Source organism: Rhincodon typus, chromosome 34 (genome assembly GCF_021869965.1).
Source record: "Rhincodon typus isolate 14 chromosome 34, sRhiTyp1.1, whole genome shotgun sequence".
Lineage (NCBI taxonomy): Eukaryota > Metazoa > Chordata > Chondrichthyes > Orectolobiformes > Rhincodontidae > Rhincodon > Rhincodon typus.
Window position 1 is genome coordinate 20,407,296 of NC_063365.1, and position 17,550 is coordinate 20,424,845.

The window sequence follows — 17,550 nt, forward strand, 5'->3', positions numbered from 1 at the left end:
ATTACCAACATGAGCAGTATTTTGCTTTTTAAGGTGTTTGGCCAGAAGATATTTTTATTCATTCTTGACATGAGTATCACTGATATGGCCAATATTTATTTCCCAGACCCTAATTGTCCCTGAGAAAGTGTGGTAAGCAGTCCTCTTCAACCATTCCAATACATGTACAGTCCATAAACCCACAATGTTTTTAGTGAGGGAGTTCCAGGCTTTTAATCGATCAGTGATTGAAGGGATGGTGATACAGTTCCAAGGCAAGATGTGTGGCTTGGAATGGAAACTTGCAGCTGGTGCTGCTCCCATTCATCTGTCCTTTCTAGAGGGTAGTGATTGCAGATTTTGGAAAATGCCACTGAAGAAGCCCCTTAAAGCATCTCAGCAAAATTCTTTTTATAGTTATTCATAGGATGGGGGCATCACTGGTTGGGCCACCATTTGTTGCTGATCTCTAATTCCCGTGGTTAAGAGTCAACCACGTTGTTGTTCTGCAGTTACACGGTGGCTAGTCCAGGTAAAGATGGCAGATTCTCTCCCCTGAGAACATGAGTGAACCAGATGGGTTTTAACAACATTTGACGGTGGTAATATGGGCATCATTAGTCTAGGTTTTCCTTCCAGTTATTTTTATTGGATTCAGATGGCACCATCTGCCATGGTATAATTCAAACCTGAGTCTCCAGAACATTAGCCTGAGGTTCTGGATTGCTAGTCCCATGACATTGCAGCTTTCTCACCACCAATTAAAGAAGGGATATGATGAAAGATGGTTTTTGAAGTAGGAGAAAGTATAAGGTGATGGGAAGAGATCCAGACTCTCTTTTTGTTCATTCGGGCAATGTGGGCACTGTTGGCTTGGCCAGCATTGATTGGACGTCCCTAACTGCTCTTGAGATGTTGGATGGTTTCTTGATCAATGGTCTCTGGTGATGAGCTGCATGTCAGGTGCATCTGTCAGGGAAGTGATTTGTAATTTTTATACTTAGCTGAAAGGATGGATAGGAACTTGGATTAAAATTCAATTTGGAAAAAGCACGTCTGCGACAGTGAATAGTTCCTCAATATCAGCTTAGATTTTAGTTTCAAACTCATAATAGGTTTGAACTGACAGCCTTCTTGTCTCAAAAGTGAGCATTCTACCAACTGAACTTTGTAGTGGTGGGAAAGGTAAGTTGGAAGTCAGAAATGCTATTGTCTGCAGTAGTACACCTCATTGCAGAATTATGAATAGCGGGGGAGTGGGCATTCATTCAAAGTCTGGGGAAGAAGTAATTGTGTACTAATCCTGTCTGAAACCACCTCTTAAAGCCACTTTTGCAGTGGAGCAAAGCCATTGTAATGCCTCCACAACCGAACACATAGTTTCCATGCAGTTGTTGGAAAGCTTGAATTTGCCTGAAGACTTAGGATTGTGGAAAAATTATGGTGTTCCTTAGTCATTTATCTAAACATATTTGGCAAGTTAATTTTACTGGTGAAAGTGGAGAAACATGAACAGCTACTGTGTTAGTAGGTAAATTGATCATTACAATCTATCTGTATCTTCGGGGTTTTGAATTTACTCTGACTGTCAAATGCCTTGACTTGCTTCAGCAAAGAGAGCATTTTCATCTGTTTCCAGTGCTCCAGTGAGATTACCTGACAGTAAGTTTGAAAAAACAAGGACGTTATTTTGCTTGAGTATGCAGACTTCCTCTAAAGACACTTGACAAGCCATTTTGGAATGAAGTATTGTTTTAATTAATGAATCTCTCGCACATAAGTGCAAAAGTTTGATTTTCTTCATCCATTTGCAGAGTTTACAATTGAGCAGTGAAATGTGAAATAGGTATTGGTTGTGCATAGGGAATTGTCCTTTTTTCTAAAAAAAAAAAGAGGTAGGCATAAGCAGCACTTTAGCCAAATCCGTAAGAAAATCTGAGGATTACACTAGCTGGAAACTAATTGTGAAATGTGCTTATTTTCCCCTTCTCTCTGCTACTTTTCACATTACAGGTTACATTGAATATTTTTGAACCCGCTTGTTTTATGGCTGCTGAGAAAATGAAAATCTGTTTCTCTCAATTAAGTCCTTGAATTTTTGTGCAATCAGTGAGTTTCTTTCGAAGTTCATCCACTACACTGTTGTTATGAAGGCAGACACAGAAGTTCATCTGCATGTAACAGTGTTCTGTACACAGTAACTACAATACATGTTCAGTTATTCAATTTCTGATGGTATTCATTCGTGTGGGAATTTAGTAGGACAATGGGTAAACATCTCACTCCTCCTTAACTAGTGTGCTGGGCTCTGTTGCATCCATATGAATAGATACGTATAGTCTCTGAGTAATGTCTCATTTGAACGACGTTAGCTCCAATAATGCTTCACTCTGTTACAACCACACTGAAACTGCAGTCCATATTCTCTGCTCGCATTCTGCAAAGGGGTTCAACCGTCTAACCTGATTCAGAGGCAAGAATGCAAGCAATGCAGTCGAACTGCCAAGAGAAAACATGTACCTAAGCAGCATTGGGAAAGACAACTGTACAATGTTGGGCATTAAATCCATGCTTTTGGTTTCACTTACAGGATGTTTCACTTCAGAGTACTGCCTGCCATGGCAGTTCTTGGCAACTTCTCCAGACAATACTATAGGGCCGTAGCTCCAAACAAGTGTCAGCGCAAAATGATGATGGTAACATTTGCTGGAGTCACAACTGTTTCGGTGACAGCAAGTTTGTTATGGAAAAGGTAAAGGACATCTATATTATTATTCTAATGATCATGCTGTCCTGACTTGGAGCAGGAGGAATGTAACCTTTCATAAATTAATTCCCAGTCTCTGTGGAAAATTTAAAATGAAGACAAATCCAAATGGCCATTAGAACGATCAACAGAAAGTGCAATGTAATTTGCACCAATCTTCAATTTGCAAGACCAGGTAGTATCACTTTAGCCACCTTAACGCACCACCCTGCTCCATGGCCAACATCTCTGTCTCTGGCTTGCTGCAGTGTTCCAGTGAAGCCCAATGCAAGCTGGAGGAAAAAATACTCATTTTCTGCGTGGGGACCCTACAGCCCTCCGGCCTAAACTCTCTCATGTCCCAGCCCTCTACCCCACACACCAGGCCTTGTTACCACACAGCCTGCCATTACACACCCCCATTGTTAGTCACTAACAGTCTCCATTAACAACTATTCACCCTCCCAGCCTGATCATTAGCAACTCTTTTGTCTGTCCAACTGTCTTTCTTTCTCTTTGGACCCTATCCTATTGTTTACTCCCTACCCCACCCACCTGTCCTATTTTCTGCATATAAACTGACGTTTTCCCAGCCGCCATCAGTTCTGAGGAAGGGTCATCAGACCCAAAATGTTAACTCTGTTTTTTCCTTCACAGATGCTGCCAGACCTGCTGAGCCTCTCCAGCAATTTTGTTTTTGCTCCTGATTTACAGCATCCACAGTTCTTTTGGTTTTTATTTAGTATCAGTCGAGGCCCAGGAGCACATCGCTCTAGTTAGCACTGTACAATTAATTGAACTGGGACTTTGCTTAAAATATTCTCTGCCTGGTATCCCCCAGTCCCACCCCTCCATTCGCCCTTTAATGACTCAGAGGGGAATGATTCTTTTCTGACTTCTTCATTGTCAGAAAAGTAGATTTTGTACTGCTGAAAGTTCACAAAATGTTAATTCACTGATGCATAACAAAACTAGTTGGAACAAAAGTTATGACAAAATTCCAATCTCATTTCTTTATAGATTCCATTCTTACTTTTAAACCATTGTTGTTCTTGAATTTTTACTCATGACATGTAGAGCTTCATATGTTTTACTTCGTAGTTGTTCATGTTTATAAATGTGCTGGGGAAGAAGGGAGCAAAGTCCATGAATAGCCTCAGAGATAGTAGGAACTGCAGATGCTGGAGAATCCGAGACAACAAGGTGCAGGGCTGGATGAACACAGCAGGCCAAGCAGCATCATAGGAGCAGAGAGGCTGACGTTTCGGGCCTAGACCCTTCATCAGAAAAGGGGGAGGGGAAGGGGGTTTTGAAATAAATAGGGAGAGAGTGGGAGGCGGATAGAAGAGGGATAGAGGAGAGGATAGGTGGAGAGGAAACAAACAGGTCGAAGAGGCGGGGATGGAGCCAGTAAAGGTGAGTGTAGGTAGGGAGTTAGGAAGGGGATAGGTCAGTGTAGGTAGGGAGTTCATATTCCGCTTGGGAACCCTGCAGCCCAATGGTATCAATGTGGATTTCATAAGTTTCAAAATCTCCCCTCCCCCTACTGCATCCCAAAACCAGTCCAGCTCGTCCCTGCCTCCCTAACCTGTTCTTCCTCCCACCTATCCCCTCCTCCCACCTCAAGCCGCACCTCCATCTCCTACCGACCAACCTCATCCCGCCCCCTTGACCTGTCCGTCCTCCCTGGACTGACCTATCCCCTTCCTAACTCCCTACCTACACTCACCTTTCCTGGCTCCATCCCCGCCTCTTCGAGCTGTTTGTTTCCTCTCCACCTATCCTTTCCTCTATCCCTCTTCTATCCGCCTCCCACTCTCTCCCTATTTATTTCACAACCCCCTTCCCCTCCCCCTTTTCTGATGAAGGGTCTAGGCCCGAAACGTCAGCCTCTCTGCTCCTATGATGCTGCTTGGCCTGCTGTGTTCATCCAGCCCTGCACCTTGTTGTCTCGGATTCTCCAGCATCTGCAGTTCCTACTATCTCTGATCACATTTAGACCGGATCAGTTAAGATTCCTTATGTTAAGGCCTAGTTGGGTTTTGTTGACAATCTGACAAGTTCGTGGTCACTGATTTGTTGGCAAGTGGACTCATGCTGTTGCCATGGCAAATGCACCAATTAATGTTGATTGTAAGTAAAATGCCAAATTTGTATAAATTTTAAACCGGGGAGGTTGACTTTGGTCAGATGGTGGACTGAGAAATGAACCAGCAAATTGAAGAGTTTTTTTAATCTCTTGTGTAATAAACTTGCATTTTTTTTTGTTAAAGAATCATTGGTAATGTGTGACTGACCATCTCGGTAATCAAAGTGCAAAAATAAAACTTATTTAAGCTAGGTCTCATTGACATTTCCAACATTAACGTAAGCTGAGATCGTAACAGCAGCCACTTTCTCAATTGATGACACATGGTGAAAGTAGTATTGGTGTTTTTGTGGTCTGAATCAAGAGAGACTTAGACAGTTGTGCTGAAAGTCAAAGTAGAAGATTATTAGGAGACATTCACTTTAGGCTTAACTGTTCTTCCTAACTTGCTGCATTCCTACCCCAAGTAGCAGAAAGGATTTTGTTGCTGGCAGAAATGTATATGTACATTTTTAAATTAATGTAGTATTTTGGGCATTTGACCAGTCAAAAAGAGAAGCTACATCTGCCGACTGTTGGAAGAAACCCAGAATTAGACAGCACGTCCAGAATTCTTTTTCTTCTTGACGGAGTATTAACAAAGAAAAATGAAACCTCCTTAAACCTACATCAGAGAAAGATGAACTAATCAATTGTCTCATTGCTGTGCACAGCATAACTGCTAAAGTTACCCCAGAAAAACAGTGACAATCATTAAAAGTATTTTCACAGAACTGGTATGAAATAAAAAGTGTCTTTGCTGTTCACTTCATACTTCGTAATTCACTGCTGTTGCTTAAATTCCCACTTGATTTGATCCAGCATTTTTAAGAGTACCTCAATTTCTGTGCTTTCTGCCATTTATCCTACGTAAATTCTAAAAGCAATTATTCCATGTTCAATTTAATAAGTTATTAAAGAGAGAGTGCATTAGACAATCCTTGTTTGAATCTGCCTTGTAATATAAATATTTACACCTCCTCCTATGTATAGCAACACAAAAGGTATTTAAATCTTTTTGTAAAGAGTTGTTATTTTAAATCTGTAAGAGCTCCTTTGAAATTCTGGTTTCTTTGCTAGCTGGGAAGGAGATTGTGTGGCGCTGCACCTAAAATATCTAAATTTCAGTGAGGCTATAATCATTGACTAAATAAAAGCAGCCTTTCATTATAAATAACTTGGTTCTGACTGTGATCTATTGAAAGCTTTATGTAACTTGGTCCATTCAATCTGAAAGAAGCAAAATTCTTTAGATACCTGGAAACAGGAAATAAAATCAGAAAGAGTACTGATGTGAAATGAGCTGTATTTCTTTTTCCACAGATGTTGCCTGACCTGTGGAGTGTTTTCCAGAATTTTGTTTCAATGGCAGTAAACCTAACTTTTTTTCGTTGGGGGGGGGGGGGATCTAAAGCTCATGATTATAAATTCACTATTTGATTAAAATTGTCAAATGATTTTTATTCAGTTTATTGATTAGGGTTTCAACAATGGCTTGTGGTAGTGAATTCCACATTTCTCTATTTCCATGATTAATGCAGCTTTTTATGGCAGCAGTGTCTGAAATAATGCAAAGGTTAGACAGATTGGATAGGAATGGACATTTCCCAGTGTTCATGTGATCTTCAAAAAGAAGATTGAAAGTTAAATGTAACATAAATATAAGATTTAGGACAGTGTTATGAGCCTGTGGAATACTTGTTTAGCATTAGTTAAGATAATATGTCACCCTATAGATTACTTTGGGTAGAGGATAGAAGGGGAAACAAAATGTTATGAGGTGTGGGATTAAGGCCAAATACTCATTTGAAGGATAAATATCAATATGAATTGTTGGGAATTGCGACTCCTATAAAATTCTCATGACTGAGCTTATTCTGACTGCTGTCTTTTAATTTTCATATTTTTGTGGAGAAAAGAATGACACAGCTCAAAAGTGAGGAATGGTATCGACTATGGTTGAGATTGAGTTGTGAGGAGTCTTGGTGAAAACAAACCCCTGAACAGAAATGGTACAATATAATGGTGCTGGTCCACCTCGGGGGAGAGAGAATTTTGCCCTGTGTAGTGCATAAGGAAGGATAGAAATCATGCTGACACTATGTAATATAAAAATAAGATCTAAATTATTTCACCTGCTTTGCACAGCATGGATTTCTTGTTTCAGATGTGTAACTGTTTTGTTTTGTGTGACAACAAAGCATTGAATGTAACTAAAGAAACATCTGACAGAAGCAATTTCTACCTTGATGCAATTTGCAGGGTATGAAGCAAGTCTAAATGTGTGTTGTTTCCATAAACAGCTTTTGCAAATGGGTCCTGTTTGAAGTTACAGTATGTGGCTGTGTTTGTACCTCTCTAATGCCATGCTGATGCCTTTGACTCGTGACATGCAGTTCTCACAATGATGCATCAACACTAATGAAAAATGGTTGATACTATCCTCCAAATTAGCAGTAGGCCTAATCCCACACCTCACAACATTTTGTTTCTCCTTCTATTAGCTACCCAAAGTAATCTTTAGGGTGACATGGCCTCTTAATGCTGATTACATATTCCAACACCAAATCACATCTGTAAAACCTGATGTCAAGAAGTACCCCAGTATCATCTTGGCTGCCAAATGCAGTGAATCTGATCAGTTTACAATGTTATCACATTCTTCATTTCAGCCAATCCCTCTTCGTCCACCTTATGTTCATTATGTAGGTTTCGTGGCTCTAGATACTCTGCCATCTTGAGATGGGTCACAATGGTCTCCTTCAGGGCCTGTACATTTTCGACGTTAGGATTTGCTTTAATAAATAATGCCCACGTATTTCTCAGTGTTATTGCATTTCAGTTGTAAAGTTGCCAGTCTTGTTTATTTTATGTTTAAGTTGCTAGGGACTTCTGTTCAGAGACAGTGTATTCCTTAGATGCTCAAATTTCATAACAAAAGACAGAATTGTAAAGAACAATTATGAAATAAATGAGAAATAACATTAAGATTAAACTATTTTATTTAGAGTGAAATAGATGTCCTGTTAATCCTTTGACTGATGTCCTTAGAGTCATACAGATGTACAGCACAGAAACGGACGCTTCGGTCCAACTCGTCAAGGTCGACCAGATATTCTAAATTAATCTAGTCCCATTTGCCAGCACTTGGCCCATATCCCTCTCAATCCTTTTTATTCATGTACCCATCCAGATTCCTTTTAAAATGTTGTAATTCTACCAGCCTTCAACACTTCCTCTGGCAGCTCATTCTATACACTTTTTGAATTAACTAATAATTTGTAGGGTTGTTGGGAAGAAACTTCGTGTACTCTGTTTTATGAGTCATAACTGTTAAACAGAAATTTGTCGCTTGACTTATGAAAGAGTTTTATTTTTAATGTTTGTGAATACAGTAATTTTATTACCCTGTATGAGCCACTGAGGGGTGAGAAGTAGTGAGTTTCTAAACCGCTTTCTTTGTCATCTTTCTTATGCTATCTGCTAACTCTCGTTATTCGATCTCTTATTTAATGTTTGCTCCTCAATAGAGCACACTGGATTTGAGGTGGCATTTACAGTACAACTGCTGAAGCACCTGTGAAGTAGGCAACTAGATTTCTAGTGACCATGCACAGTTTAAAGCAACGCACACTCCACAATGGAGGCACTACTTGCCACACTCTCCAAGTAGCAATGAACGTTTCATTCTGGGTGACTTCATCAATTGTTGAACTGTTGCAAGTCGAAAACAAAGGCGGAATGCTGTGGCCACTGTTGTCTTTGCCTGCCTTCACTTTGGTTCCTCTGATTATTTGATATAGAATTTTCAAGCACAAAGGGAGGAATGTCCCCCATTGTGCCTGTCGTGGCTCACTGATAGGGCCATGTAGACTGCTCTGTCTCTCTGTCCCATCCCCCCACTGAGCACATATGCACTCACTTTCTTAAAGCTATTATTGGCTGCTCTATACTTTTATTTGTCACACATGTCCTAACAGCCTTCTGTTTAAAACAAAATTCTCTTAATCTATCCCTTTTTTCTTATGATAAACCTATGCTTTCTATTTACTTACTAACTTGTCAAAGGAAATTTCCTTTACTTATTTATCTCAACAAAACTGAATGATGTATTGAATTTTCTATGAACCCCTTTGTTGCAGAGCCCAGTATCTTTAGTTTTCTATATGATATTGCATGTCTGTGAATGCTTTGTTGTATTGTGGGGGTCTCAGCATTTTGTTTGCTGTCCTATTTGAAGATGAGGTGGAAATAAGGGGAGGTGATGGCGTTTTGGTATTATCCCAAGACTATTCATTTAAACGTAGAATCCCTGCAGTGCGGAAACAGACCATTCAGCCCCATCGAGTCCACACAGATCCTCCAAAGAACATCCTGCCCGTCCCTGTCCTGTAAACCTGCATTTCCCTGGACACTGTGGGCAATTTAGCATAGCCAATCCACCTAACCTGCATATCTTTTGACTGTGGGAGCAAACAGGAGCGCCTGGAGGAAACCCATGCAGATGCGGGGTGATCATGCAAACTTCACACAGACAGTCACCTGAGGCTGGAATTGTGAGGCAGCAGTGCTAACCACTGAGCCACCTTGTCGCCTTTTAATCCAGAAACCCTGGTAATGTTCTGGGGACCCAGGTTTGAAGTTTGAATCCTGCCATGATGGATGGTGGAATTTGAATTCAAAATAAATATCTGGAATTAAGAGTTTAATGATGGTCATGAAACCTTTCTCAATTGTCTAGAAAAGCCATCTGGTTCACTAATGTCCATTAGGAAGGAAACTGCCCTCCTTACCTGGTCTGAACTACACTTGATTCCAGACACTTAACTGGTGTCTGGGGAATGAGAGATCGGTAATAAATGCTGGCCTAGCCAGCAGCACCCACATCCCATGACTGAAGGAAAAAATCAAGCAGGAGAGTATAATTATTTAATCAACTCTCCATCAGGGACAGATGAATTCAACACTTAGATCCGAATGAAATCTGCATGGGTGGTTGTCAAGGGACATGAGCCGTGAAGGCATATTCACCAATTCCATTCTTCTTGGCAGGAAACATGGCTTGAAGGGAAAGCTAGTCACGATGGCACAGTATGAAATGCAAAAGCCCACATCATCTAGTTCGTGCTACCCCACTATGTGGTTTTTCAATGAAACATACTTGCACAAATCCATGCACCAACAAAACAAAGTTTCTGATCTAATGAAGAATGGTAGTTCAGATCAGCAACTGTTAAAGGGTTTTACAGTTTAAAAAAAAACTTCAATACTTATTACAGAGAGAAAATGTAAAATGCAATAGATGTCATATCCCGGGGGAAAGTTGAGATGGATGACCAATACCCTGGGTTGGAAATAAGTGCTATAAAAAGGTTACTCGAGACAAAAGGAAAAATGAATAGGTTAGTGAGGGAATTCCAGAAAATGGACCTGAAGTTGTCTTTAATAAAAACCAAAAGAACTGCAAATACTGTAAATCAGGAACAAGAGCAAAGTTGCTGGAAAAGCTCAGCAGGTCTGGCAGCATCTGTGAAGGAAAAGACGAGTTAACGTTTTGGGTCCAGTGAACCTTCCTCAGAACAGAAGTTAATTGAAACATTAACTCTTGTTTTTTCCTTCACGGATGCTGCCAGACCTGCTGAGCTTTTCCAGCAAATTTGTTCTTGTTCCTGAAGTTGGCTATGTTAGTGCTAGCGGAGGAAAGGAGAGGAGGTTGTTCACAGATGTCAAGGGTTGAAGGTTATGGAAGGGTGTGTAAAACCAAGTAAGGGTTGCAGTGGAAGTAAGGCTGGGAACTGAGAAGGACTTTGAATTTGAACAACTTTGCCAAAACCAGTCTCTATGCCAATCTTAAAAACAACTCTCATCCATAGTTTTCAAGAAAAAATGAACACCTGTTAAAACAATGAAGTATTCAAAGGTTCTTGTCCTTTACGGTTGGAGGGTTGTTGGGTTCCAGGAATATGCTGATCGATACTTAAAATTATTTTATATGAGGACAATAATCGTATGGGCACATTTCCAAAATTGGTGATGGAATTGTTGTAATGGTCCAGCTCTGAAAGTGCCTGCAGGGAAGTTTAAAGGTGAAGAAAATTTTGTTTGACGTAATTCCCCAATGTCTATTGAACAGATGTTGCAATTATATTTGTGGACAGTACAAAAATGCTTAAACCTTTTAATTTTTGCATTTCCTTGTTAGAGCACATGCAGAAAGTGCTAACTCAGTGAAACGTACACCCAGAGATGACTGTTTAGGAGTTAAGGAGGAAGAAGGTGATGAGAAAGCTGTCAAGTCACAAGAAGAGGAGGGACAGGCTGAAAAGAAAAAGAAGCGGAGGGGCTTTAGAGATCGGAAGGTATGTATCTGCTTGGAGCAACCTAGTAACTTTGGAATGTCTGAATTAACATTAACGCAAATTCCATCCCCTACAAGTCTTGGTTTGTGATACAGATACATAAATACTCGTTTTAAAATTAAATTTTTTCACTTCATAGAGTAAAGGCGTTTTGATGTCTGTTTAGCATAAACAAGAATTTTTTTTAAAATTCATTCACGGGATGAGGGCGTCGCTGGACAGGCCAGCATTAATTGCTCATCCCTAATTGCCCAGAGGGCAGTTATGAGTCAACCACATTGCTGTGGGTCTGGACTCACATGTAGGCCAGACCAGGTAAGGATGGCAGTTTCCTTCCCTAAAGGATATTAATGAACCAGATGGGTTTTTCCTGACAATTGGCAATGGATTCAGAGTTAAGGATTCCACCATCTGCCATGGCGGGATTTGAAACCAGGTCCCCAGAACATTACATGGGTCTCTGAATTAACAGTCCAGCAATAATAACACTAGGCTATTGCCTCCCCTTGTCTAAATTTAAGTAATTTTAAGGGTAAAATATAAGTAAAGGAACATATTCTATTTAGTTAAGATTTGTCTGAGAGTTCAGGTCTGTGATTACCCACATTCTACGCTATGTGGGTAGCCCTAAATGGCTCCTGACAGTTTGGATGATCATTTGGAGGCACTTCCTGCACAACCAAAGGAGCTTAAGCTCTAGGTTTTGGAGCTTGGGTGGTACCAGGAGCACAACAGTGCATTCATGAGACTGAGAGATTGATGGATGTTATGTTTCAAAACGTGGTCACCCCACAGCATAAGGAGTGTGAGCCGAGAGGGAAAGATTGACCTCTAGACAGAAGAAGGGAACCAGCCATGTATTGAGGGAATTCCCCAAGGGCATCTTGCTCCTAGACTGTACTTCAGCCTCGGGAAAACAGTCGGTGTGATAGTTTCTCTGTGGAGACCAGCTAGAACCAGGCCCATAGAATAGAAATTTATTGTCACGTGTACTTTTACATGAAAGATACAGTGAAAAGTTTGATAAGTTGCCTCAGCGTGGTGCCTACGTCAATGATAGAAGTCATACATAATAACAAAAAAAATGTAAAATTAAGAGAGAGTTCATCACAGTTCATTTAATGGCTCCTGGGCTCGGGGAAAGCTGATTAAGGAGCGATGGAATATCCTGAAGAAGCAGCAGGGCCGAGACTGCCGTTCCGGGATAAGACTGCTGTGCCAGGCAGCTGGAACACTGGGCTGGAAGCCTCCGCCAAAGAAGACCAACATTCTGGGATGAGACAGCCTGCCAGGCCTCTGGAACACCTGAAAACTGAAGACGAAGAGGACTTTTACATGGGGAAGAGATAACCATGCTGGGACAAGACTGCCACGTCTGAACAAGACTGTCAGACTGGGAGACTACCACGCTGTGCCAAGACTGCCACCTCTCCTTCAGGTGCCTGGGCCCAAGCGCGGTCCCAGAGCCTCAGTCTGGGCCAGGGGAATCAGCCCAGGACCTGCTGTTTTCTCCCCTGGAGACCCCAGGCTGGCATGGAGCCGCGTCCGGCATGTCTCAGTGTTGCTGCCACCACCAAGGGCCTTCTCCATCACTGTGACACTGTAACTGGTCCAGCTCCTTTGGGCTGGGTGGGGCATTGTTCTAGGAGAGAATTGTAGAAGGGCAGTTTTACAGAATTAATTAATAAGGGAGTAGATAGGAACTTATGTGGGCTTAGACTTGGACTCCAGGATTTCAGGGCATTCTGAAGGGGAAGGGTGAACAGCTGAAGTTCACGGTTCATGTTGAGACCAATGACCTAGGAAGAAAGAGAAATGAGGTCTTGCAAGCAGATTTTATGGAATTAGGTAGGAAATTAGAAAACAGGTCTTCAAAGTTAATCATCTCCAGATTACTCCCAGTGCCATGCCTGAGGGAGTATAAGAGTAGAAGAATAGAGCAGATGAATGATTGGCTGTAGAGATGGTGGAGGAGGGCGTTTTTAGATTCTACAGGTACTGGTACCGTTTCTAAAGAAGGTGGGACCTGTATAAGTTGCATAGATTACATTTGAACAGAAAGTGGACTGGCATCTTGGTTTACTGTTGTGGTAAATTTTAAACCAGACTGGGAGGAGGTGGGATCAGTGTTCCCTATAATTTTGGTTCTGGCTGCATGGGCCTCCAGGGGCTCGTGCGGCAGCGACTTCCAGAACTGCACAGTTCAGTGGGAATATTGCATGGTGACAAACAGTGGTCATGTCACTAGCCTAATTGTCCAGAACCTCAGGTTAAAGTTCGAGGGATCTGGGTTTAAATACCATAAGGAGAACTTTTTTAACCAGCATGTAGAAAGCCCAACAAGGGAGAAGGCAGTTCTGGACCTAATATTTGGAAATGAGCCTAGGCAGATGGAAGGTATATCATGAGAGGTGCATTTTGGAGATGGTGACCATAACAGAGTTACATTTAGGAAAGTTATGGAAAAACCGAAGGAGAGGCCAGGAATAAAAGTTCTGAACCTGGGAAAGGTTAATTTTACATAGTAAGGTACAATTTGGCCCAAGTGGACTGGGAGTAGCTTTTTACAGATACAGCTGTAAAACTGCGTCAGAATAATGGGAGACATTCAAGAAAGAACTGATGAGAGAACGGGGCAGTTATGTTCCTGCAAAGAAAAAATGTGGAACCAAGACTGAGAACCTGGATGTCAAGAGATGTAAAGGTTAGGATTAAGAAATAAAGAGAAACTTATGGCAGATATGTGGGGTCAATACAGCAGAGTCCCTATAAAAAGAGTAGGGGGAACTTCAAAAGGAAATTGGGAAAGCCAAGAGAGTTATGGGAGAGCATTGTGGGTAGGAATAAAGGGAAACCCATGAGGGTGTCTTATGTATATGAGGTGCAAGAGAATAACTGTAGAAAGAGTAGGGCCCATTTATGTTTCTAGAGGTAATCTGTGCGTGGCCCCAGAAGATGTGAACACAGTCCTCAATGATAATATTGTAAAAATTATAAAATGAATCCATTGCCAGTGGATTTATTGGAGATATTTAGCGTGGCTGTGTGCAGGTGAAGTCTTGTCCTACAAATTTGATTGAGTTTTTTCACAAAGTGACGAAGATTATTAATGAGAGTAGGACAATCGATGTTGTTTGTCTGGACTTCACTAAAGTATTCGACAAGGTCCCTCATGGTAGGCTGGTCCAGATGATTAAGTCATTTCGGATCCACTTTGAGTCGGTAAGTTGGATACAAAATTGGCTTGTTCGTAGAAAACAGAGGGTAGTTGCATAGGGGTGTTTTTCTGCCTGGAGGTTTGTGACCAGTGATAATCCAGAAGGATCAGTGCTGGACCATTGTTGTTTGTAATATACAAAAGATTTAGATGAAAATGTAGGTGGTCTGATTAGTGAGTTTGCAGACAATACAAAAATGGGTGGTGTTGTGGATAATGAGGAAGGTTGTCAAGCAGTACAGCAGGATGTAGATCAGTTGTTAAATTGGGCAGAGGAATGGCAGATGGAGTTTAATCCAGACAAGTATCAGTTGATGCATTTGGGGGATCAGATGCAAGAGGAAAGTATACAGTAAATGGCCCGCAAGATCCTTAGGACCATTGATGCACAGTGGGATCTTCAATATGACAGTCAATATGAGTATTGATTATCAAAGCTGAACCTGATACAATTGTCTCCCACAGTTGAAACTCATACTTTGCAGTATAGGTTGTTGGATTGTGATCAGTAGAATAAATACTGGTTAGTTAATTTTCCCCTACCTTTTAAATCAGAGGAGTACTGTTATCATGTTTACTATCCAGTCTTTTTCCTTATAATGTGCCTTCAGTTCAAAGTCGGGGACAACTGTCTCATTGTCTTCTCAGAGACAATCTTCTCATCAAATATTAGTGCACCTGAAAGCACAGTTGACCAGGAAGAGGACCTATGTTTGCTGATGACTTGAATGACAATGTTGCGACTCTGCGAGAAAGCCATATCTATGATTCTGCTTATGTTGGAACTGAAAGTAAACTTCCCATTCAAACACGAGTTGCTCTGCTTTGGAAGTGAATTATAGTAAATGCCATCAACAGTGACAGCACTAATTAATTTATCTGAGATTGCATCGTGGTATCACTATTATGCAATTTAAAATGCTGCAAATATAGCAATCTCTGTCAAGTGTACACATCACAACAACTCATTTTTTCAAAGGAGTTTTCTCTCATTGCCTCTGGTTCCTTTATGAATTCTATTAAGCTGTGTCCCCTGGTGACTGAAAACAGTTTCTGCTTACTTACTGTCTTGAAATGATTCATGATTTTATAAGATCTGCTTTTTACCTTCTGAAAGGATAACAGCCCCAACTTCTCCAGTTTCTCCACATAAGACACGCCATTCCAGAAAATCTCTTGTTACTCTCTCCATGACCTTGAGATGCTTCCTGAAATGCAATGCCCAGAATTGAACACACTATCTCAGTTAAAACCAAATAAGTGTTCACACAGCGTGATGCAACTATTTCTAACGTTAGGTTCCTTCAGAGTTATAATATGACTGTTATGACAGAAATCACATGGTTATCTTTTTCTCCTTGCCCCCATACATGTTTTTTTACAGTAAAGAATCAATATAGGATCATAGAATCATAGAATTTTACAATACAGAGGTAGGCCATTCGACCCATCGTGTCTGTACCAGTTCTTGAAAGAGCAGCCAAGTTTGTCCCATTCTCCAACCCTAACTCCGTGACCCTCAAAATTTGTTTTAAAAATTATTAATTGATCTAATATCAATTGTAAATTGTGGAAAAGTTCCAAATTTCTACCCCTTATATGTACAGAAGGGTTTGGTAATTTCATTCTTGAAAGGTTTCGCTCCTATTTTTCAGATAATGCTTCCTAATCTTAGACTCCCCAAATTAGCAAAAATTGTTTCTCCCAATTTTCCTTCTGTTTCCCGTAACAACTTACATGATTGCAGATGTTTGTTGCCTGTATATAAACAAACTGACTGGCATCCACTTTAAAGCAGAGATAGTGAATAGTCTGTAGAATTCAGCCATGTGCTCCATCCTGTCCATGGCATTTCTTTGTAGTGGCATTCAAAACTAATCCCACAGACCTGCTTTCTCCAATACCTTTGATTCACCTGCATTGATTATTTATCCAGTTTTCCCTTAAGAGACAAATGGTCTCTGCCACTCCCGTAGCAATACTTCCTTGTGCTCCATTAACATACTGTGTGAAGAAAACTGATCATTTTGTCTTAGGTCTTTGTTATATTGTTTTAAGATGGATGACTGCCACTTTTTTTTTAATGGGATGTGGGCATAGCTGCGTAGCCAGCATTTATTGCCCATTCCTAGTTGCCTTTGACATGGTGGTGGTGAGTTGCCTTCTTGAACTTGTAGTCCATGTGCTGTAAATAGACCCGCAATGCTGTTAGGGCGGAACTTCCAGAATTCTGACTTATTTCCAAGACAGGATGGTAAGTGGCATGAAGGGGAGTCTACAGGCAGCATTGTTCCTGTGTATCTGCTTTGAGATGGAAGTGGTAATGGGTTTGGAAGGTGCTATCTAAGGAACTTTGATGAATTTCTGCAGTGTAGCTTGCATCATTGATCTCTCCAATCAAAGTTAATAGGATAGAAAGAGGAATATCTCAAAACCCATTATACCTTTCACAAACTTAGGATGTCCCAAAACACTTGAAGTACAATGAAGAACCTATCTTTTGAAGTGGTGTCATTATTTTAACGTAGGGAACACAGCAATCATTATCCACAGAGCAAGATTTCATAAAACCACAAATAGCAATGATATAAAAACTAAGAAATCTGCTTTAATGTTGCCAGTTGAAGGATAAATATTGGCCAATGAATTATCTAAACCTCCATTCAATTTCTTACACCTCTGCTCCAATGAAAATAGTCCCAATATCTATTGCAGTGAGGGAGAAAAAGGGCTGCTAACGTCGGGGGTATGTGCATATAAGATATTATCTTGGATGTAAGCGTGAAGAGGTAAAATATGTTTTTTTTTTAAAAATCAGTATTCAGTCCACATCTCTTTAATGAGAAACAGTATTGAAACTCCAGTGTAATCTGCAGAATGCTTCAAGAATTCCCTCACGACACGATCACATTATAATAGCAAACTGCCGTTAAGTCAGAGAATGTGTTGCTTTGCAATGACAGGAGTCCAATACTGTGCAGTATGCAGTGTTTTATTCTTCTGCTCATATGGCGTTGTATTTAATGTAAGCAGACTCTTTAAAATCACAAAGACTATTTGTTTAATCATTCAAGGGCAGTTACAGATAATTGCTGTTGCTGATCGAAGTTTGTGCATTGAT

General features: G+C 40.7%; 1 protein-coding gene across 16 annotated transcripts in view; it reads left to right on the top strand.

The window, feature by feature from the left end:
* Window positions 1-17,550, top strand: part of micu1 (mitochondrial calcium uptake 1) — an 84,542-nt gene that overhangs the window by 16,882 nt on the left and 50,110 nt on the right. For 13 of the 16 annotated variants that reach the window (XM_048616148.1, XM_048616141.1, XM_048616137.1 and 10 more), the window contains 2 exons: window positions 2,570-2,731; window positions 11,056-11,212. In XM_048616148.1, coding sequence (XP_048472105.1) covers window positions 2,571-2,731; window positions 11,056-11,212 — 318 coding nt within the window. In that variant the 5' untranslated portion in view covers window position 2,570. The remainder of the gene's footprint in view (window positions 1-2,569; window positions 2,732-11,055; window positions 11,213-17,550) is intronic. The other 3 variants (XM_048616150.1, XM_048616149.1, XM_048616151.1) reach the window with 1 other exon arrangement.